Below are 24,336 nucleotides of genomic sequence, written 5' to 3' on the forward strand. Positions count from 1 at the left end.
CACAAGAACTGTTCGTCTGGAGCTTCATGAAATGGGTTTCCATGGCCGAGCGGCCATAAACAAGCCTAAGATTACCATGCACAATGCCAATCGTCGGCTGGAATGGTGTAAAGCTTGCCGTCATTGGACTCTGGAGCAGTGGAAACGCGTTCTCTGGAGTGATGAATCACGTTTCACCATCTGGTAGTCAGACGGACAAATCTGGGTTTGACGGATGCCAGGAGAACGCTACCTGCCCCAATGCATAGTGCCAACTGTAAAGTTTGGTGGAGGAGGAATAATGGTCTGGGGCTGTTTTTCATGGTTTGGGCTAGGCCCCTTAGTTCCAGTTAAGGGAAATCTTAACGCTGCAGCATACAATTACATTCGAGACGATTTTGTGCTTCCAACTTTGTGGCAACAGTTTGGGGAAGGCCCTTTCCTTTTTCAGCATGACGATGCCCCCCGTGCACAAAGCGAGGTCCATACAGAAATGGTTTGTTGAGATCAGTGTGGAAGAACTTGACTGGCCTGCACAGAGCCCTGACCTCAACCCCATCGAACACCTTTGGGATGAATTGGAATGCCGACTGCGAGCCAGGCCTAATCGCCCAACATCAGTGTCCGACTTTGGAATGAGATATTCCGACGAGCTGGTGTCCACGTACTTTTGGTAATGTAGTGTACATCTACCTCAGCAATTCAAGCTTTACTTCCAGAAATCCTTATTCTCTACAAAGGAGACAAGCTTACAATCTAATACAGCTCGAAAAACAAACATTCACCACAGCTCAAATACATTATACTACAAACAAGTCATCTTAACAATATTCAACTACCAGAGCTATATTATAGAAGACAGGAAATTACATCAGCGGAGGAAAAAGGGCAGGGCTGCTTGCTCAGGAAGGGAAACTAAACACACACTAACCCAGGAGAGGGGTCTTAGTCTCTAACACAGATGCTACTGATATATTTTACAGTTTGACACCGTCACACACACACTTTCACTGCACATACAGATGATACACATATTCACACAACGGTCATAGTCAGAGTTCATACAATATAGGTGCTCAAAGGGTGCTCGTAGGTGTGTACATTATGCAGTAAAACCACATATGTGATTCTCATAGGAAAGAGGTCTCACCTTGGGTGTGGTTTGTCCGTCACCGCCGTCACTGTCTTGGCCACTGTAGTGAGAGACGAGAGTGTAAGATGCACAAACTCGCACACACACACACACACACACACACACACAGTCTTACTTGATAGAGTCCTCCACCATGACCATCTCAACAGGGTAGAGCTGAATTCCAGACAGGTCCTCTGTTTCCATATTCACTCTGAGAGCAGAGAGAGAGTAGCGTCAAGCAACTACACAGATCCCCACAACATTTACAGCTCAATGCCCAATGAGTCTCTTTCACCTCCACTGAGCCAGCCCCAGAGTAATTCCAGTCCCTGTACTGAACTATATGTTCACAGAACCAAGGAAGACAGCCAAATGTACCATGTCTGCTACCATATACATGTTGCAGAGCAGGAGGGAGCAGCATGCAGTACAGTGTGTGTGTGCCAATGACTGGGCTCCGAAAAAATAATAAAGACATAATGGTAGCTACATTTACAACATTCTGATATGGCCAAGTGGGACATTTCACCAACAACTCCTCACAACATTGACCTGAAATATGATTAGATGACACATGATGGATAATATATTCTACAGAGTTAGCGTTGGGCTGTGTGTGGGAGATTTTGACTGCCTCTATCTGCATATGATAATGAGCCATCTGTTAGGTTGGGGGATGTACGTGTTTTTGTCAGAAATGTAACCTCTGACTCAGTAGGGATAACGGTAATCCAAAGTTTTCAATGCAACGTTCCAACGGTACTTCATATAGAAGACAACAATGATTATGATAATTATGTCTAGGGCTGTCACGGTGACTTTATTACCGCCAGAGGCAGTCACGAGTCATCCCCACAGTCAAACTCCCTTGGTCACGGTAGTCCCATCCAAAACTGCACAAATGAATGGAGCTGATGGGTAGCCTACCAAACTTGCTAATGGCCTGGTACTCCACGCTCTATTGTCTCTCTAATCACTCTCTAAACACTTCATGATTTAATATGAATAATCTGAATGATGAGAACAAATGGTGATGGAGTAGGGCTTACCCCATTTTGTCGACTAGTCGATTATTTGGTCGATAGGCTGTTGGTCGACCGAGATTTCTTTAGTCGAGTAGTAACAATTTATTTTAATATTTTTCATGGTGCACAAGACACCTGTCTGATTCGCGCCTGTCTCAGTAGACTAATCCATTGCTGAGGCCACGGGGATGGCACAGTCCATCACTAAGACATGTGATACTGAAATTGGATATGGTTATATGATGTAAAAATAAATGGTGCAACACTAATAAATCTACACTGAACAAAAATATAAACGCAACATGTAAAGTGGTGGTCCCATGTTTCATGAGCTGAAATAAAAAAAATCCCTGAAATGTTCAATATGCACAAAAACCAAATTCTCTCAAATTCTGTGCACAAATTTGTTTACATTCCTGTTAGTGAGCATTTCTCCTTTGCCAATATAATCCATCCACCTGACTGGTGTGGCATATCAAGAAGCTGATTAAACAGCATGATCATGAAAATGTATGCACTCACTAACTGTAAGTCGCTCTGGATAAGAGCGTCTGCTAAATGACTAAAATGTAAAATGTAAAATCATTACACTGGTGCACCTTGTGCTGGGGACAAAAAAGGCCACTTTAAAATGTGCAAATTTGTTTTTTCACACAACACAATGCCACAGATGTCTGTGGAGTATTTCTGTCTGTAATAAAGCCCTTTTGTGAGGAAAAAAATCATTCTGATTGCCTGGGCCTGACTCCACAGTGGGTGGGCCTGGCTGCCAAGTGGGTGGGCCCTCCAAGGCCCACCCATGGCTGCACCGCTGCCCAGTCATGTGAAATCCATAGATTAGGGCCTAATTAATTTATTTCAATTGACTAATTTCCTTATATGAACTGTAACTCAGTAAAATCTTTGAAATTGTTGCGTTTATATTTTTGTTCAGTATAATATTATTTTATAACAAATGCGCTTTCTGCCGCGTTGGATTCGGTCGCTGTCCGCGGTTCTGAAAAAGAATATTTGGTGCGCCGTAGAATTGGCGCTTTTCCCTATGTTGCTATGTGCATAACTGCAAAGTTAACCAGCATATTGGGATTGAGAACAATGCGGGGGAGGCACCAGCAGCAGAGATGAGGAAACAGCCCTGGCCTTAACCTAATTTTCTAAGAGAATTGAGGAGAGAGGAAACCCCAATCTAACTGTTAAATGTGCCTGGCTTTATAAATCATCCATATATATCTACAGAAATAAGACAGATCTTGCTTATGTTGCCTGTTTGAGTGAGCCAAACCTCATGCAAAGGCAAAATGTCGGAAAAATAAATTTCACAGATTCTGCCATTTTTAATCTTTGCTATGCTGTAATATAGGCTTTACATAATTTTTTTTACATTAATTTATTTAGTGTTGTTTACACTGTTCCAAACAGGCAGAAAAATAATATTGTAATCTGACAGCACCAGCTTGTCACACATAACATGCACGCAGCTCTCGCTCCTATACCCTCATTTTTCTTGATCTCCTTCTTATTGTTATTGTTACAATTATTATTATGATCATTATAATAATAAGTAATGTCGTTATCATTAGTAGGCTTTGTATAGTAGCCTTGTATAACCACCATCGAGCTGTAGGCCTAAAAGCACATCCTGTTTAGTCTTAATACCGTAACTTACTTAGGCCTATATTTCAATATATAGGCTACTGTAATCACACAGCATACGAGACATTCATGCTTTGAAATGCAATCAAGCATTAAATAAAAGGAGCTTTGAATAATTAGCCTAAACAATAAATAAACTGCAATTCAAGAATGAATGCAACTGTTTTCAGTCTGCTGTAATAAAGGCTTTATAGATTTATTTATTTTTCGTTAGAACAGACTCTGGTACACTTATTTATTAAGTGTTGTTTACACTATTCCAAATGGTCAGAAAAAAAGTATGTGTCCCAAACAGCAACTGTTTGGCACACATAATACTCACGCAACGCTTGCTCCTATACCCTCTTTTTTCTTGATCTCCAGTAGTTTCCACAACTAAGTCAAATGTCTTCCACAGATCTGACTTTCCCTCCTGAGCAACCAGTAAACATTCGCCCGTTTCAAGTTTATTTTTCACGTCCTCCTCATCCATTTTGCTGTCGACATTACTGTGTTTGGAGTTTGTTATAACCAATTTATTGATGTGAGTATGATAGGCTACAGGTCAGGCCATATTGGTCACATGCATGCAATGCTTAAATGTTTCACATAAAGAGAGCAAGGGTTGAGGGAATAGGGATTGCATTTCATAAACAAATTAGGGATTTTGGTAACAGAACTTTTCAGTCAGAAACAAGTAAGAAACTAAATGGCTACACTGGCTTCCTGTTAAGGCAAGGCTGATTTCAAGGTTTTACTGCTAACCTACAAAGCATTACATGGACTTGCTCCTACCCATCTCTCCAATTTGGTCCTGCCGTACATACCTACACGTACGCTACGGTCACAAGACACAGGCCTCCTTATTGTCCATATAATTTCTAAGCAAACAGCTGGAGGCAGGGCTTTCTCCTATAGAGCTCCATTTTTATGGAATGGTCTGCCTATCCATGTGAGAGACGCAGACTCTGTCTCGACCTTTGAGTCATTACTGAAGACTCATCTCTTCAGTAGGTCCTATGATGGAGTGTAGTCTGGCCCAGGTGTGCGCAGGTGAACGGCAAAGCACTGGAGCGATGAACCGCCCTTGCTGTCTCTGCCTAGCCGCCTCCCCTCTCTCCACTGGGATTCTCTGCCTCTGACCCTATTACAGGGGCTGAGTCACTGGTTTACTAGTGCTCTTCCATGCCGTACCTAGGAGGGGTGCGTCACTTGAGTGGGTTGAGTCACTGACGTGATCTTCCTGTCTGGTTTTGTGCCCCCTTGGGCTTGTGTGGTGGAGGAGATCTTTGCGGGCTATACTCAGCCTTGTCTCAGTGTAGTAAGTTGGTGGTCTGTTGATATCCCTCTAGTGGTGTGGGGGCTGTGCTTTGGCAAAGTGGGTGGGGTTATAGCCTGCCTGGTAGGTCCTGTCCGGGGTTATCGTCTCAGCCTCCAGTATCTACGCTGCAATAGTCTATGTGCCGGGGGCCTAGGGTCAGTCTGTTATATCTGGTGTAATTCTCCTGAGGTACTGACCTGTTGCACCCTCTACAACCACTGTGATTATTATTTGACCCTGCTGGTCATCTATGAACATTTGAACATCTTGAAGAACAATCTGGCCTTAATGGCCATGTACTCTTATAATCTCCACCCGGCACAGCCAGAAGAGGACTGGCCACCCCTCAGAGCCTGGTTCCTCTCTAGGTTTCTTCCTAGGTTCCTGCCTTTCTAGGGAGTTTTTCTTAGCCACCGTGCGTCTACATCTGCATTGCTTGCTGTTTGGGGTTTTAGGCTGGGTTTCTGTATAGCACTTGTGACGCCTGCTGATGTAAAAAGGGCTTTATAAATACATTTGATTGATGTTGCAGCTTCAGCACGGACAGAGCAATAAACACTTGCTGTGCTGTGATCCCTTTTTGCTGCAGTAGGGACACCGTGCGCCAGTCACACAGGCACTCGCTGTCATTTATTTTTAATACAGTGTGACCATTGGGCTTTTCTTCAGTCATTTGTGTGTTTTAATTATTTATATATGTAGTTGATTTTTGTCTGTCTATATATGGAAAAATATGTTTAAACATTTCAACCAATTGATTGGTCGAAAGAACAGGATGACTCTCGGTCGCCCTAGATGGGGGTTAGAGGTCCTGTTCTGAAATGGACACAGGAAAGCCCAGGACCCAATATGCATAAATACATTTAAAAAAACCATTCCGAAAGGACAACCAGACCCGTCCCCTTATGGACCCGGTCCGATCAGAGTGAGGGAAGCAGCAGAAAAGCCAATTGTTTTGCTACTTTATTAAACCGGAGCCATGGATTAAAGGGAGAGAGAGAGAGAGGCACAGAGCGAGCAGCTGTAGGCTATAGGGAGCGGAGACCGTGCAGTGTGTGTGTGAATGTGTGTGTAAGACATGGGAGGCGCGGAGCAGGCACGGAGGTAGAGACCGCAACCACTGTTAACTCCCACTAGACTAATTTCTTGCTAGTTATTTATCATCCCATCCGATTACATAGTACCTGTCTTGACTGCATCAAACCGAGAGAAAGCAGCTACCTAGACTAATTGAGGCTAGCCATAACGTTACTGCGCATCTAAACATCCTACAGTTAGCCTACACATAACAACAACTCCATTCAGATTATATCCTAAATAGCAGTTTACCTGTTGGCTTTTGGTCTTTCTAATTTCACTTTTAATTCTGCCATTTTAATTCCATCTTCCATTGACTAGGTATTCCCTAACTTGCTTGCCACACAAGATGAGCAGCAATGCAATTGTCTCTCTCTGGAAGCGCAAGGATCAGAGCGCATGCCTTTTTTTGCAACTTTTTCCAAATCATCAATATAGAGCCGCATCATGCAGCCCATATGTTTTGATTTCTAAGACATTGCCAGGTTTATAAGCCTATCACAAGTAAATAAATAATAGTTGTATTGTGATGGTGTAGGCTACTGTATATTAAATTGATTTATTCAACTTTTTAAAATGTACATGTTCCAAAGGCGTGCGTCAGCAGCTTGTATGCATGTAAGCCTGGAGATAATAAACATGTTTATGTTAATTATGGTCAATTACCGTGAGACCGGCAGTCATTTGCATGACAATTACCGGCTGACAAAATGTCATGACCGCCACTGCCCTAAATTCAATGACCAATTTCACCTTGAAAATTATCCTGAACATGCTGGTAACAATGGGTATTAAATAAAGCCAACATCATAGTAGAAGTGAGATTGATGTAATAGTATAATAAGCAGCAATAAACAGTAATAACCAGCATTGTGACAGTATCATAATGGTGCCTACCTGTTAGGGTCTTGTAGTAGCTCCACAGCCTCCTTCAGCTGGTTGATCATGGCAATGTGTGTTCCTTCCGTAACCTTTGACCTATGGGCCAGGAAACAGGAAGTGAGTAGTCTTGTTTACGATTCAGAACCACGTTTCACCAATAAAAAAATGCTTTTGAATACGACAACATTAATGAAAAGAATAATCTAAATGCTAACCTAATGTTGCCCTGGTATAGATATCAAAGGCACAACCAAAATACATAATGTGGTTTGTAGCAGAACACACATAGCTTTGCTGTGGCAAGAAAATAGTATGGTGATGGTCTGTTTAAATAAAGAGCATATTTCAAGCCTCTTTTTGGGCCACATTTGACAGCGTGGGTCTATCTTTCATCTATGAAAACAGCAACCACAGTATAGAAGAGCCAAGAACAACTTGGGAGGTGCACAGCTTCTTAAAAAACACCAAAGACGTTTCTACTCTAGCCTACAGTAAAGTGCTGACAGTGTACATCAATCAACTTGAATACAGATGGGCAAAGAGTACTACTGCCTATGGACACATACAGCATAAAGAGAAAAACAGCACCTTATAGCACAGAGAAAGAGAGTGAGAGAGAAAGAAAGAAAAAGAGCTAGAGAAAGAGTGAAGAGAGAGAGCAAGAGAGAGAAAGAGAGAGAGAGAGAGAGAGAGAGAGAGAGAAAGAAAGAGGGAACAGAAACAGACACACCGAGACACACCCACTACAGTGAAAAGAGAGGGAGGAGAAAAGGAGAGAACTGGATGGATGAAGAGATGAAAGACGGATGGATGGAGGGATACTCACGTCTGTTCTGAGGCCCAGTGTGTGTCTTCTTCTATCCTGAGGGGCTCGTCGTAGTCTGCCGTCCGTCCCTGCACGAGCAAGAACACACACACGCACACGCACCCCGAGTTACACACACACGACATCAGCACCAGCTGCAGTCAGGTCACATGATCCAGAGAATCAGCCAGCGATTGGTTGCGGTTCAACATTGCCATCACTATACTTTTTCCTAGTGAGTGAGAGAGAAGGCCAGTGTGCCACCCCTTCCCTCTCCCTCCCTCCCTCCCTCCCTCCCTCCCTCCCTCAAAGATCTGCTGACACAATCCACATGGGGTTGAAGATGAGACCACCCTGTCAATTCAATTCAATGGGCTTTATTGGCATGGGAAACATGTTTACATTGCCAAAGCAAGTGAACTAGATCATAAACAAGAGTGAAATAAACCAAAAATAAACAGTTAACATTACACTCACACGTTTCAGAGGAACAGACACATTTAAAATGTCATTATGGCTATGTACAATGTTTACATCACACTGTCACACGCCCATGGGACAGCAGGGGAGGGGGAATAGTTATCAAGAGTAATTCCTGCCCCTAATCTGAAGATATCATCCATACTGGCCTATTGAGATGACTGAGATATCATCCATACTGTACTCCCTGTTCACCTATGACTGCGTGGCCAAGCACGCCTCCAACTCAATCATCAAGTTTGCAGACGACACAACAGTAGTAGGCTTGATTACCAACAATGACGAGACAGCCTACAGGGAGGAGGTGAGGGCTCTGGGAGTGTGGTGCCAGGAAAATAACCTCTCACTCAACGTCAACAAAACAAAGGAGATTATCGTGGACTTCAGGAAACAGCAGAGGGTGCACCCCCCTATCCACATCGACGGGACCGCAGTGGAGAAGGTGGAAACCTTCAAGTTCCTTGGCGTACACATCACTGACAAACTAAAATGGTCCACCCACGCAGACAGTGTGGTGAAGAAGGCGCAACAGAGCCTCTTCAACATCAGGAGGCTGAAGAAATTTGGCTTGGCACCTAAAACCCTCAACATTTTACAGATGCACAATTGAGAGCATCCTGTCGGGCTGTATCATCGCCTGGTACGGCAACTGCACCGCCCGCAACCGCAGGGCTCTCCAGTGGGTGTTGTGGTCTGCCGAACGCATTACAGAGGGCAAACTACCCGCCCTCCAGGACACCTACAGCACCGATGTCACAGGAAGGCCAAAAAGATCAAAGGACATCAACCACCCGAGCCACTGCCTGTTCACCCCGCTATCATCCAGAAGGCGAGGTCAGTACAGGTGCATCAAAGCTGGGACCGAGAGAATGAAAAACAGCTTCTATTTCAGACTGTTAAATAGCCATCACTAGCACATTAGAGGCTGCTACTGCCTATTGAAATCACTGGCCACTTTAAGAAATGGAACATTAGTCACTTTAATAATGTTTACATATCTTGCATTACTCATCTCCTATGCATATACTGTATTCTATAATATTCTACTGTATCTTAGTCCATGCCGCTCTGTCATTGCTCGTCCATATATGTATATATTCTTACTTAGATTTATGTGTATATGTTGTGAAATTGTTAGATATTACTTGTTAGATATTACTGCACTGTCGGAGCTAGAAGCACAAGCATTTCGCTACACCCGCAATAACATCTGCTAAACACATGTATGTGACAATTTTTTTTATTTGATTTACTGTCCTATTGAGATGACTGAGATATCATCCATACTGTCCTATTGAGATGACTGAGATATCATCCATACTGTCCTATTGAGATGACTGAGATATCATCCATACTGTCCTATTGAGATATCATCCATACTGTCCTATTGAGATATCACCCATACTGTCCTATTGAGATGCCAATATATCATGATCTAAATTGCAATCCAAATGATTACTTAAGATTCATATTCCATCCATATGCTTTAACGTTACAGTATCATTAAGGGCCATTAATCAAGCCTACTGGTCATCCAAAAGTCTTTATCAAGAGTTGATGGATAATAGTGTGATTGGATAAACAGTATTGGGTCATAGAGAACGAATGCAATATACATGAGACTGGAAGTCTGAACACATCAGCTACACTTTTCCTTTTGTTAAAAACACCAATCCTTTCATTATTTACAGCAAGGCCATTTCCCCATGAATCTTTGACAATACAGACAACCAATCAATCAATCAATCAATCAATCAATTTTATTTTATATAGCCCTTCTTACATCAGCTAATATCTCGAAGTGCTTTACAGAAACCCAGCCTAAAACCCCAAACAGCTAGTAATGCAGGTGTAGAAGCACGGTGGCTAGGAAAAACTCCCTAGAAAGGCCAAAACCTAGGAAGAAACCTAGAGAGGAACCAGGCTATGAGGGGTGGCCAGTCCTCAACCTTAAAGGAAGTCATACTGTTGTGTATAACGGGGTGCATATATGCACATTATGATCCTTATTAACAGCTCCAGAGTCAGTCTAGACATCTAGCTCATAATGGATGAGGCTGAGACCCAGGTAGAAAAAGTTGACCCAAAATCACCTATTAAAGGGGTAGTTCACCCCAAATGTCAAAATGTGTGAATTCAGCAAGTTGCTCACCTAAGTAACTTTAAACCAAGTCTTTCAGTGAGTGAGTGAGTGTTAGATTAATTTGGATTTTAAGAATAATGACTAAAGAATTTCACCCCAAACACAGTATAAATGTTAGAATTATCATGTAGTGTCAACCCACTAACAGAGGGGGCGTTACTAACCATTCAAGGGGGAAGGCGGGAACTGTTTAAGAAAGGTGGGAGGAGCATAGTGTCTTTGTTTGTCAAGGAGTATAAAAACAGGATATGTGTTTTTGAGCAGAGCTCTCCATGAATAAATTTACTGATAATTACTTGTGGATTGTGGACCTTGAATCATTGATGATTAAAACCAGAGCTTTACAACCTCTGGTAATGATTCAAGCTTAGGTCGAATTAGAGATAGAAATTCACATGACAGATTGGTCCTTCGAAGCGGAGCTTAATACATCTTTATCGTTCTAGAGACACCGAAATCCGTGCACGGCCGGGTAATTACATCCGTGAAAAATAGTCCTGGCCTTCCACGTTAAGGTTATAAGACAGGCCGGTGATTACTCTTTATGAACGATAAAGACGTTAACAAGTTTGAAAAAGCATTTTAATCCAGACTGCGAGGAAAAGGTCAGTAATTTTTATTCATGGATTTTGGTAAAATGAGTTAACTTAGTTACCAAAGTCAAAGAAGGTAATAATTATTACGACAGGGAGGGTCCGCAATTGATCCTAGAGGTAAATAGCTATTACAAAAAAAAACTAGTCCGAAATGACATGGTAGTGAATTGCAATCACAAATGTAAACTAAGTTAATATTGTCATTGTACGAATTGCAATGTTCAGTATAAACAGGGAAATAATTATCATCGTATGAGAGGGATATGTCGGGAGTTCTATATGCGACTGGGCATTTGCTAGAACTGTGCAAACAAGTTTAACAGATGATAAGGTCGTATGTGTGTGAGACTGAATCCCTCGGGAGACGTGATTATTATTTCAGGGGTGGGGGAAAAAATAAGTAGCGTGATGAAAATTGGGTAACTTACTCTTTTCATGAAACCGGAGTTTTAAATAGAAACTCTGGGTTAGGGGTTAAATAATTTTAAAGGGTTAATTACAAAAGCAAGAGGCGCACTAAGAGATTGGCTCCTACGGAAATAATTCGGGAGTGAATTATTTAAAAAACAAAAAGGGGGGGAGGGATTTCTTATTGTTCCACGATGGGAAAGACATCTTCTAAACAAGTCCGAGAATTAACGGGAGATGAAAGATATATGTTAGGGAGGGATCGGATAAATATGTTTTATGGGTCCATTTGGGAGAAGAGGTATGAATTTATTGGGCATCTCGAAGTAAAAAAGTTAGTAGGCAGATGCATATAAAATTAGATGAAAAAAAAGCGAAAGGAGGGGCTGAAGACAGGGAGTGTGTTTTTTTTAAGCGTGAAAATGCTTTAACGGGGACAAAGGAATATTTAACTATCGTGACTGCAGGGGAAAAGGAGAATGACTGTCAATATTTTTGGTTCGAACAAATGTTTGAAAAAATGATTCGTGTCAATTAAGAATTGGCTAAAAACACCACAAAGCGATTATTTGAGAGGTACCTATAAAGTCCAACGATGTGGTCCTCTGTAGCTCAGCTGGTAGAGCACGGCGCTTGTAACGACAAGGTAGTGGGTTCGATCCCCGGGACCACCCATAATAAAAAATTTATGCACGCATGACTGTAGGTCGCTTTGGATGGAAGCGTCTGCTAGATGGCATATTATTATGCATGTGTCTGGACTTTCGCACTCAAACGTAGACGTACGTAATGGGTGGGAAGGTGGAGAATATTTGCGTTTTTGGTCAGTTGGCAGACGCTCTAATCCGGAGCGACTTGAAAAACCAATAGAGAGTTGAATTGAACTATTCTGTCGTGTTGGGCATTTGAATGGCAGAAGGTGAAATATGTGTGTATGAGGAAATTCAACGGCGGGTATAAATGATAATCGGATACTACTTAGTATTTGGTTGGTTAAATGCTAAATAAAAGATTTGAGGCGTGGTTATGGGGTAACTAGGAAGACGCATTTATTCAATAGGGAATGGGTGGAGAGAGAGAGTTTTTTTACGTGTATTAAAAGTTGCATTAGATAGCTTTAGTAATATTCTAGATATGTCTATGAAAATATGTTATAAGTACTAATGACATTATTTCCTAAGAAGGAAAATTGTAGGGAAGTTTCCCGCGCCTCCCCCATAATGTAGGAAGGAGCAGGAGAGGGGGGGAGTGAGAGACAGGACATCGTTCAAATGGTAGGAATGTCATTAAGTGTATGCTGATAAATAATATCAAGCATTTGTTTTATTGATTGGGGCCGAATCAGAGAAAACTGTTAAATATATTGAATAGCGAACTGAAAATGAAAGGCATTGAATACAAATAATTGGAAATTTTTAAAACGATAATTTATTTTCGTTACAAGGAAGCAAGTGGCATTGGCTGTTGTGCTGGGGGAATAGCGCCAGCCTGTGGTGGGTTCTGGATTTGTTATAAATAACTTTATATTTTAAACTAAAATGAATAGACTACAATTGGAACATCAGAAAAAGGACAATATAATCCGTAATAGTTATTATAATTATTATTGATAGTTATTGCAGTTATTATTATCCTGAGTGGCGCTGTGGTCTAAGGCACTGCATCGCAGGGCTAACTGTTTCACTAGAGATCCTGGTTCGGATCCAGGCTCTGTCGCAGCCAGCAGCGACCGGGAGACTCATGGGCGGCGCACAATTGGCCCAGCGTCGTCCAGGGTAGGGGGGGAAATGGCCGGCAGGGATGGAGCTCAGTTGATGGAGCATGGTGTTTGCAACGCCAGGGTTATGGGTTCGATTCCCACGGGGGGAGGCCAGTAAAAAATAAATAAAGATTAAAATAATAAAAATGTATTCACTAGGTTGCTCTGGATAGGAGCGTCTGCTGGGTGACTAGAATGTAAATGTATTATCATTGATTCAGTAATGATAGGAGGGAAGTAGCGATAAAGTAGAGGGTTGAGTTGAGGACAAGGAGAATGATTTGTGGCTCTGGTTGGCGGGGAAAAAGGAGAGGCAGAGACAGACTTAGAGAGACAGAGGAAGTTAGAGAGGGAGAGAATAAAAGAAAAAGAGAGAAGGAAACTGTTTAGGTTTGAAAAACAAGCAGGCTGAGAGAGATTTTACTAGGGTGTGGATCAAATAATTGATAATGGATCATTTGAATGAGATCACATGTAGCAGATTTAGAGTAATCAATTAAATAATCATTGTATACTCGAGGAATTTTGAGGGATTTTATGAAGTTAGGCAGTATTTAGGTCATAAGAGGGAGCTACCAAATTAAGTTGAGCCTAACTATCTTTGATTGTTATTTTTCAATTGGGTTTTTCAAATAAAATAAAAACACACCCAGCATGATGTTTATAAAGGGTTGTTATGTTGAATTTAGGGAATTTTCAACAGTTCATAGGTGGTGTTTACTATGCTGTGGGATGGAACGGTTTATTGGGTGATATTTGAAACTAAATTCATGGAATAAGCTGCAGTAATCAGAAGAATGTACAATCTAAGGCGAGACAACTATTGCCTAGATCATTGATTTAGCAATAGGGTCAGGTAGATAAGGAAAAGAAGAAAACAATTAGATGAAGAATGATGAGCTTTTTGGTAAGGATAGACTTCTGTAAAGCTAAGGTCGTCATTATGTACTGCATACGGGTAAATCAAGTGATCTTATCTATGGGAAGGCAATGGCAGCCCATGGTAAAATCATTTGGAACTCTGAGGAGGAAGAACAGGTTATGTTGTTGCTCTCTTCCCAAACAGTCTTAGCTTTTAATAAATATATCAGGGATGTTACCCAAATAGTAGAGAGTAAAGAGGGATGACATTGGTCGTGGTTTAAAGATGATGGGGTTTTTTGGTGGGCTATTAGAGATAACTGGGTTAATCACGAACATAGAGGTTTTTATTCTTTGTTGCTAGGCAGAATACTTAAGTGACCTAAAAAATTGACATGTCCAACAATCAGTCTTCAGGTCAAGCCCGGGAGAGCCGGGGTAGAACAGAGGTTGAACTAAACATAAGTGTTTTTACAAGATAAGAGATTGTTTGATTGGATTACTAATTGATTCTGAACTGAATGAAAGTCGAATTTAGCCGCCATAAAGACAAAGGAAGTGGGAGGAGCAATAAAGAAGCAAAAAAGAATCTCAAAAATGAAAGGCATGGCAATTGGTTGATAAATAACCTAAGGGAATGTTTAGGAAGGTGGAAAAAATTTACACATAAGCAGAACTATGTGTCAAGAGGGGGGAAGAGGCTAATTGTATTAGATAATATACGAAGGAGAGGACAAAATACTTTAAAAAAACATTTTTTAGATAGTCTAAAAAGAGAATGCAGTCAGAAATTGTTACATTAATCTGAACATGTGTGAAGATAGTTTATTAACCACACCCGTATGTCAGAGGTTTTGTGCCCCACAGGTGAACTAAAGGAGAAGGTGACCCACTATCTAACCAGGTGACTGGTGAGCATCCAGTCACTAGAAGGAAAACTGGAAGCAGGCCTGTTGGGAAGGGCCCTATCAGGTTATGTTGGTAACCACCTTGGCCATTAGAATAGCAGAGAGAGGAACCTGGGTCCATGTTACCCACTGCAAGAAGGTAAGACCACATACAAGCACCGCTTAGCACACGCAGAGTTGACGAGCGGAACTGCGCCACAGGGTGCGGGGGTCACCTCTGTCAACGAAGATCTCCTACCCAGACCTATCATCACTGTAGTGTGTTCCTAGGGTGTGAGTATGGGGTGGTACCGAGCAGAAGGACTCAAGACAGGAGAGGGTTGGGGTTTTTGGGAATATGGGTGACCCTGAGCTGCATCATAGTCTCGGCAATAGTCGTGGTAGGTCAAAATCCACCACCACCTCGCACCAATTACGCTATGGCCTTACCATTATTAAGAAATAAAGGGAAAGCGACCCGACATACTGACCATCAAGGGCGAGTGATCTACAAAATAGGAGTCAGAGAAGGGTGGGGAGTAAGATTCAAAATTATGATTAGGGATCTTATCAGAGCGGATGAGCAAGCAACATGGGATTATAAGATCCCGTTGTATTTATGTTCAGCCCCCTCAGCGGATTGTTCCTGGGCTCAGGTATTTAGACATACTGGGGGAAGGAGATATGAGACGGGGGGACGGGGGGGACGGGGGGGCTGGACGTCAAGATGGAGGATAAGAAGGTATAACGACATCCCCACGGAAATGGTAGTAACAATAGTAAAAGTCACTAAAGAGGACATGAGAAGAACTTACTGGGCTTGCGCAGACGTATACGGACGGGATACTTGTCTAAGATTATATTTGATGGAGTCAAAAGAGATAGAGGGAGCAGGTACTGGCATTAATCCATTGATGACAATAGACCGAGTAAATCAGTCAAGGGATGACGGAGTCAATTTGACTAACCCGTCCACTATGAAAGATTTTCTCCTCCAGGAATGGAACAATGGGGAAGTGGAGGGGGTCCCTGATGAGAATCTCTGGTTAAAGTGGATGAAATACACCGCTAGGGCCTTGGGGGAGACCAATTGTTATGCATGCTCCATTGGGCGACCAACAATGTTGACCGCCCCAATGCCAAAGGCAATGTTTCCCTGTGTATTAGACCTGGGGTCCAATCAAAAAGAGCCAAATTGCACAGGGATTGGGCTGGCAAAATTGACATACTCGGCCAGCCCACCTAGATTCACTTTAACTCCTGGCGAATACCAGTGTTACAGACATAGAAATGGCACCCGTAACTTGGGTGATTTTGATGGCTGTAAGGAGATAATTAATGTGACTGATTTAGATAAGGAAGGAAGGGAAAAAAAATTAGGAACCTAACCATCCCTTTGACTGATGTGTGGTGGGCATGCACTAAAAAAAGGGAGCATTCGGCAGACATTACCAGAGGGATGGGTGGGTACTTGTGCACCAGTATTGTTGGTCCAACCTGTAAGAATTGGTCATCAAAGACCAGTGACAGGAAGAATAATTAGGAGAAAAATAAATAAGTCAGGAAGGAAATAGCCCAATTTGGATAGATGGTATAGGCATCCCCAGGGGTGTTCCAGACGAATACAAAGCTATAAATCAAATATGGGAGAGTTTTACTACAACATTTTTCTGGTGGGGGACAAACAAAAATATGGATATTTATTGACAAGACTAGAGATGCAGTAAAGGGGATCTCTGAGCGATTATCCGCCATCCCGCTCATAACTTAGTAGAGGTTGGTTCTAGATCAGGCAGAAAGAGCCGGTGTCTATAGAAAGATAAGCCAGTGTTGCATATTTATCCCTAACAACACCACACCGGATGGGACAGTCACCAGAGCTCTTACAGAATTAACTGCACTAAGTGAAGGATGAACTGAACTCAGAAGTTAGTACATTGTGGATAGGGTGGTTTAATTAAATATTTGGTAAATGGAAAACCCTAGCAGCCACCATCTTAGGAGCGATCAGTGTTTGTATGGGTATTCTTGTATTATGTGGTTGTTGTCTTGTTCCCTGTGTCCGAGGATTGGTGAGTCAGGCGTTGGTGAAATGCAGTATCTAAACAATGATGAGAGATGGACTGACTCCGGACTCTGACCAGGGGAATGTGAAAAACAATCCTCCAGGCTTGGTGGATGACGAGGATTTGGACCCTGAAAGACCGCAATTGGATGAAATGTTTATTAGTTCTGATGTGATCTCTGAGATTAATCATGCTTGTAAAATACATTTATCCTGAATGTGGGAATATTTAGTCAAAGGGGTGGATTGTTAGATTAATTTGGATTTTAAGAATAATGACTAAAGAATTTCACCCCAAACACAGTATAAATGTTAGAATTATCATGTAGTGTCAACCCACTAACAGAGGGGGCGTTACTAACCATTCAAGGGGGAAGGCGGGAACTGTTTAAGAAAGGTGGGAGGAGCATAGTGTCTTTGTTTGTCAAGGAGTATAAAAACAGGATATTTGTGTTTTTGAGCAGAGCTCTCCATGAATAAATTTACTGATAATTACTTGTGGATTGTGGACCTTGAATCATTGATGATTAAAACCAGAGCTTTACAACCTCTGGTAATGATTCAAGCTTAGGTCGAATTAGAGATAGAAATTCACATGACAGTGAGTGAGTGAGTGAGTGAGTGAGTGAGTGAGTGAGTGAGTGAGTGAGTGAGTGAGTGAGTGAGTGAGTGAGTGAGTGAGTGAGTGAGAGAGAGAGAGTGAGAGAGAGAGAGAGAGAGAGAATGGCCTTGCCTTGATGTAACTGACAAAGCAGTTGCTGAGAGCAGAAGAGTCTCTGTAGCCAAACTGTTCCTTCAGGGCCTCAGTGGGGCTCTCCTCTATCAGTTGCACCCCGTCCCTGTGGGGGTCCGCTACATGGGGCAGAGATAGAGGTCAGAGATCAATGTAAAGAGTGTCACAGTTCAAAGGCTGTACTGTATGGAGACACTGTCCCTTATATACATAGAAATATATTGTGTTTGATTGCTCGTTTATGAGATTTGGGTGGATAGTGAAACATTACACTCCCCTCCATATGTATTTGGCAGTGAAGCAATCTCAGTCTGTCTGTCTGTCTGTGTGTGTGGTCTACAGAGAATCCATCAGAGCTCTGCTAATATAGCAGCCCAGATACTCTGAGGCAGCTCTATTCTCCTCTCTGCTACACTATTCCACAGTATGGATGAGTCCACCATGTTGTACCAGGCCGCATTCTTCCAATCAATTAGAGGGCTTAGTGAATAAAAGGTGACGGCCCCCATCTCGTCTGATCAAGCCTGCCTGCCATTTAACACATACACTACATTAGTACTGTTACACACTCTCACACCACCTTCACTTTCAACACCATTCCCACCCAGTCTGAGGACCGCCAGCCTATCAGTGACCCCCTCCCAGACTACTCCCTGTGTGTGCCGACATAGCCTTCCTGGTGTATATCTTTACTTCCTGTCCCCACCTCTCTCACTCACACAAACACACAGAGTTTAGCCAGGGTCAACACTACCCCAGAGCTCTCTCCGTCCTTCTCAAAAACAACAATCAGGAAAAACTCCCACTGAGCCACATAAAGACACCATGAAGGCTCCGGAAACATCTCTTTTATCCCACGTCCTCTCTTTAGAGCAACAGAAAGTGACAATGTTTCTATTCTGTTTCCTCTGGTGGCAGATAGGGGAGTAACATTAACCAGAGGCCTCTCTGCAGTGTCTATCTGGGCTGTGTTACCCTAACCTGAGGATGTCACACACAGCCCTGCTGGCTTTTCTCTTCTCCCATTCAGGAGGGCTGGTATCGGGGATGGGTGGCTACTCATTGACAGGGTCGGTGGGTGGAGTGGGGTGGAGATATCCTTACTGAGAGTGTCAGAGGTGTGTGGCATTCTGTCTGTATGCTACCTGTGAGAGCACTGATGTGTTCGCTGGAGTCGTCTTTGCTTAGCCCCTCCTCCTCTGTGATGTGGGACATGGGGACATTGAGACTCAAGCTGTCCTCGTCTGAGGGCTGAAACAACCACACAGTTCAGTTACCAAAAACACTAGCAAACATTTCTGTTACCAACAAAAATCTAAGCATTTCAGCTGCTACAACTCAACAGTATTTCAGTCAGAATCAGCCAAATGTTTCAGCTACCAAAAAACAACCAGATATTTTCTGTCAAATGCATCCAGAGAACTGTTGTATCATACCTGACAATATCTTCTTCACTACTTTTATCTGATCATCACAAAATACACTGAGGTCATGGATGAGTGTATACCGGTATAAAAGTAAGAAAGAACAAACAAACCCACCCAAAAAAGAAAACAGAAATATAGCCTGCTACCCTCAGGCGGTGGCTGTGTGCTCAGCCGGCACAATACAGCCTCGAACAGCTCTGAAGAGATGCTGACTGTTCAACATCACAAGGTAGATGTGCTCTTTCTTGCATAACTTTACATATACATTTCTAAACATTCTGAAGTCATGGTGCAGAAAATGAAGGGAACGATCAATGGCAATGCATAATGTTGGACACAGATACTGAGTAATCAATGCATAATGTGGTCCTCTGTAGCTCAATTGGTAGAGCATGGCGCTTGTAACGCCAGGGTAGTGGGTTCGATCCCCGGGACCACCCATACGTAAAAATATATGCACACATGACTGTAAGTCGCTTTGGATAAAAGCATCTGCTAAATGGCATATTATTATTATTATTATAATGTCGGACACACATACTGTGTAATCAATGCATAATGTTGGACACACATACTGTGTAATCAATGCATAATGTCGGACACACATACTGTGTAATCAATGCATAATGTCGGACACACATACTGTGTAATCAATGCATAATGTCGGACACACATACTATCAATGCATAATGTCGGACACACATATAGTGCATGTGTGCGTGCGCACACAACAAACACACATAAACAAACACACACACACACACACTCATTCTACCTCAGTGGCAGACAGTCTCTTGTCCCCGTTGTCGCTGCCAACTCCTGAGTCAGTGTCCTGTTTCTTATTCTGGTCAATGTCCTCCGTGCTGAGAGGAGAGGGGTGAGAGGTGAGAGAGGAGGATTATGGGACGGCCAGGGTCAGGAGGTAAAAACGCACACGGAGGAGAGAGGAGAGAAAGTGACAGAGAGCAGAGTCTAATCGCTCCGATCACAGAGGAGATGAAGGGCTCTGTCACGCTCTCTCTTTCTCTCGCTCTGTCTAGCTTTAAGCGAAGTTATCCACTGAACAGAGTCTCCAGACAACTGAACCGTGATGTGCTCCAAGATACACTTCTCACACACACGCGCGCTCTCTCACACACACACACACACACACACACACACACCTTGTCGTTTCTAGGCCACCTAAATTTGCATCCCAAGGGAGCATGTTCACTGATCACTGAAGCATATGGCATTCTGTGCTCATCTTCATTCACATTCACGCACTAAATCCAATTCTGGCCTCACACCTACTTAATCATTATTATCATTCAATACATCAACCTTATGAGAATCCATGTGAATACAGTTCTACTGAAACATTGGGCCAGGGTGTTGGATCCTTCTACTGTGACTCTATGGCTGAATTATAAATAGCTCTGCTGCTCTTTTCCTCCACTGCCAGGAGTGTGTGTGAGTATGTATGAGAGTGGGAATTGAGTGTGAGTCTCTGAGCTCTCCAGGACAAAAGGAACATTTTTCCTGCCCACGCGTTGCAGTGGGGAGGGTTATTGGGGTGGGGGCGGACATTACAGGGCACATTACATAACATAACATCCTCCCTCCCTGTAAAACACTTCACTCTCATACACATTGAGATGAAGGCTCAGCCGCAGCACTAAAACAACAGGTATAAATGAAGAATCTGGCAACACTCAGTGGTAAATAAATCAGTGGTTGCCAATACTGGTCCTGGAGAGCCAAAGTGTATGCAGGGTTTTGTACCAGCCCAGCACTAACAGTTGCCTCCGTTAGGATTACCATAGCAACTCACCTGCCAGTGGTGGGTTGTGATAGGCTGAGGCGCTCCATGACAGGCAGGTAGAGAGAGTCAGGCATCTTGTCACTCCGACACGCCTCGATGCTCAGGTACTTAAATACGTGAACTTTTCCCTTTATGCAGATCTAGAAAACAGATCATCAATGGGTGAATTAGAGCAACTAGATGATGATACAAAAGTGGGTACACAAATAGTTACACTATATGGAAAGCTAAAACAAAATATGCACAGTGACATGGTCAACTAGAATGCCCTATGATGAATGCTATATTCCATTGCAACGTATGTCATGCCAAGCTGTGGAGAAAGCCGTAGCCCCATGCAGATCCAGACTAGGGACGGGCATTTGAAATATTTTCACTATTCAAATAATATCATAAATTTTTTTAGATATCCGGATAGTTGAAATACCGTAATTTTCGGACTATAAGCCGCGCCGTTTTTCCCATTTTTCGACCCTGCGGCTTATATATGTGGTCCTCTGTAGCTCAGCTGGTAGAGCACGGCGCTTGTAACGCCAAGGTAGTGGGTTCGATCCCCGGGACCACCCATACACAAAAAAATGTATGCACGCATGACTGTAAGTCGCTTTGGATAAAAGCGTCTGCTAAATGGCATATTATTATTATTATTTTATTATTATTATATAACGGTGCGGCTAATCTATGGATTTTTACAGCTAACGGCCACTAGAAGACCTCCTAAATCTATGGATTTTACAGGTTACAGTCCACCAACTTTAACTCTATGGGCTCTATGACCGGTCCGCGCCCCCCACCTTTAAGCGGCGGGCTCCAGCAGGAAAAGCTGGAGGCCGGAAAAGAGTGAGACAGGTAGCGCGCAAAAGTAAAAGTGGAACTGAGAGTGGTACGAGAGACAGAACGAGAGCAAGACAGACAGACATTACGAGAGCGAGACAGTTTGTCTCTTTCCCGACAATCCCCTCTGTGCACGAACCCTTACATATGGTAATTAAACATGAAAACACCTGCGGTTTATAGTCCAGTGCGGCTTATATATGTACACATCATTCAATATCATTCAATTTAGCTGCTGCGGCTTATACTCCGGTGCGCCTTATAGTGCGGAAAATACGGTACACTGTTTTTTGCGAACATTGTGTGCTCAGACAAAGCCTTTTCATTGTTAAAATAGGCCTATATATTTTTTTATTTATTTGTATGAATAGGCCTACTTGCAAGTAATGGAATACTAACGTCTGTTCGGATATTTGATTATCCGTGCCCATCCCTAACCCAGACTGACCTGTGCAGGGGGACTCTGTAGGGGGTTGTTCTCCAGCTGTAGTGACTGGAGCTGGGACATTTTCCTGTAGCACACTGGGATGGTGGACACCTTGTTACAGGAGAAGTCAAACTTCACCAGGGGAAGCTCCGCCAAGTCTGAGGGCAAACACACAATTCCTAGAGTTAGAGGAGTAATTGTGTGTGTGTCAACAGCTCTGGGACATGACTCCAGTGGTCTCCTGAGGGTCATCGTTGCCAGGGAACGACATGGAGCTCCATCCACCTATCAGGTGAGGGCGTACAGCCTGGTGGCCGTCATCCTGAGGAAGAGGGAATGTCCACAAGAACAACAACGTCTACACAACCTACATCAACAACCCAGTATAAACACCCAAACAACCTCTGAGCAACATCCACAGAATCCATAGTGTGTGGGTTGACAAGGTCATGACTAGGATCATCAGACATAACTTTCCCCCCTAGAAACCCCCACAGCCCAGCAGGAGCAGCCCTGATACTTCAAGAGTCCCTCACTGCCAAAGTTCCACTAACGTGGACCATGCCAAAAGTTTAAAATAAACTGGAGGAATGTATCCTAGGCACTAACCTCGGCAGAAACCACTATGGCCCAGTCCATGTGGGAGGAGAGACATAGCTAGGGAACAGGAGAAAACCACAGACAGAGAGGCTGACTATCACAACATTGGAAAATACTGATAAAATAAATAGCAGCTATTAGGCTCGGTGTTACTGGTGTAGCGTTGTCATATCATATGCATTTGAATGGGAAACATTGGATAAAATAGTCCTGAAATCAGAGAGAGAAAACAGACAGTGAGAGGTCAATGACAGAGAGAAAGATAGTAACAGCCCAGCTAACACATTTGGTTCCTTGGAAGTTGTGGAAACGTATGTTTTTGGTTTCGCATTGGTTCTGGGAACAAAGCTATACGTTTCCTGACCGGTAAAACTGAACGTTTTTTAAACGTTCTAAGAACGGAAGTGAAAATGTTGCATGTTTTGGGAATGTAAATATTTAGATTGAAGGGAGGTTCTGAGAACATTTTACTATGGTTCCCTGAACATTTTCCTGGGAGATTTTATTAACATTCTGAGAACGGAAATTATAGGTTATTGGAAGGTAATTAAATAACGTTCTGAGAACATGTTTCAATAAGACTTTTTATAACACTGCTAGCTTAGTTTGGGTTAAATGTTTTGAACTCCAAGCACAGATAGGCCACATTGAAATTGTGAGAACATGACTTAAATAGAATCATGAGGAAACCTGTAGAAAACGTTATGCTTAAGTACTGAAATTCCCACAGAAGAACGTTGTTTCTTAACGTTCTCTGAACGTTCTGAGAACATTACTTTAAATAGAACCATGAGGAAACCTGTAGGAAACCTTCACTGAAGCACATAAATACTCACCTAAGAAACATATGGTTCTCAGAACGTTATGTGCTAGCTGGGTATCCTGCACCATTTCCCAGAACTTTGTGGGAGGGTTGTATGCAAAATAACCATAGGACAAGCAAGCTCTCACAAAGCTCTAAGAAACACATGGTTCTCAGAACATTATGTACTAGCTGGGAGAGAAAGAGTAACAAAGACAGAGCTAGAGAGTCTCAGAGATTCTGTGCCAGCAACACATTTCTCAAAAGGTCGTAATTCAAGCGAAACAATTATGACTATACCTCTCCGACAACCTTTTATAATTAAAATCTCTGAGAGATAATCTTGGCTTGGAGTACATGAGGGAGAGTGCCAAATATATATATTTTTTACCAACCAGTACTCTACTTTTCTTAATTAGCTGAAATGAGAAAGTCTGTCACATCCTCTTCCCTCAAGGTCACCCCTTAAAATAACTTCTAAGAGGGATTTCAACTATCATTCAGTATAAAAAGGGGGACATCTCATTCTGAATAGTCAGGTAAATCAATTCCATTTCCGAAGCTTTCAGGGACTTTACCAACATTTTCAACAACAGGATTTCAACCTCCAGACAATATTTTCAGAATCTATATCACCTACTGAACCAGTAACCG

The 24,336-nt window shown here is 42.6% G+C and overlaps 1 protein-coding gene across 5 annotated transcripts in view; it reads right to left on the reverse strand.

The window, feature by feature from the left end:
• LOC121536948 (leucine-rich repeat and calponin homology domain-containing protein 1-like) overlaps positions 1-24,336 on the reverse strand; it is a 104,312-nt gene that overhangs the window by 21,619 nt on the left and 58,357 nt on the right. For all 5 annotated transcript variants that reach the window (XM_041844623.2, XM_041844621.2, XM_041844622.1 and 2 more), the window contains exons 5-13: positions 22,302-22,438; positions 21,029-21,159; positions 19,991-20,078; positions 18,934-19,039; positions 17,789-17,907; positions 7,878-7,945; positions 7,067-7,147; positions 1,248-1,325; positions 1,130-1,172 (exon numbers count right to left, since the gene is read on the reverse strand). In XM_041844623.2, coding sequence (XP_041700557.1) covers positions 1,130-1,172; positions 1,248-1,325; positions 7,067-7,147; positions 7,878-7,945; positions 17,789-17,907; positions 18,934-19,039; positions 19,991-20,078; positions 21,029-21,159; positions 22,302-22,438 — 851 coding nt within the window. The remainder of the gene's footprint in view (positions 1-1,129; positions 1,173-1,247; positions 1,326-7,066; positions 7,148-7,877; positions 7,946-17,788; positions 17,908-18,933; positions 19,040-19,990; positions 20,079-21,028; positions 21,160-22,301; positions 22,439-24,336) is intronic.

This window comes from Coregonus clupeaformis, chromosome 23 (assembly GCF_020615455.1).
Source record: "Coregonus clupeaformis isolate EN_2021a chromosome 23, ASM2061545v1, whole genome shotgun sequence".
In the NCBI taxonomy this organism is placed as follows: domain Eukaryota; kingdom Metazoa; phylum Chordata; class Actinopteri; order Salmoniformes; family Salmonidae; genus Coregonus; species Coregonus clupeaformis.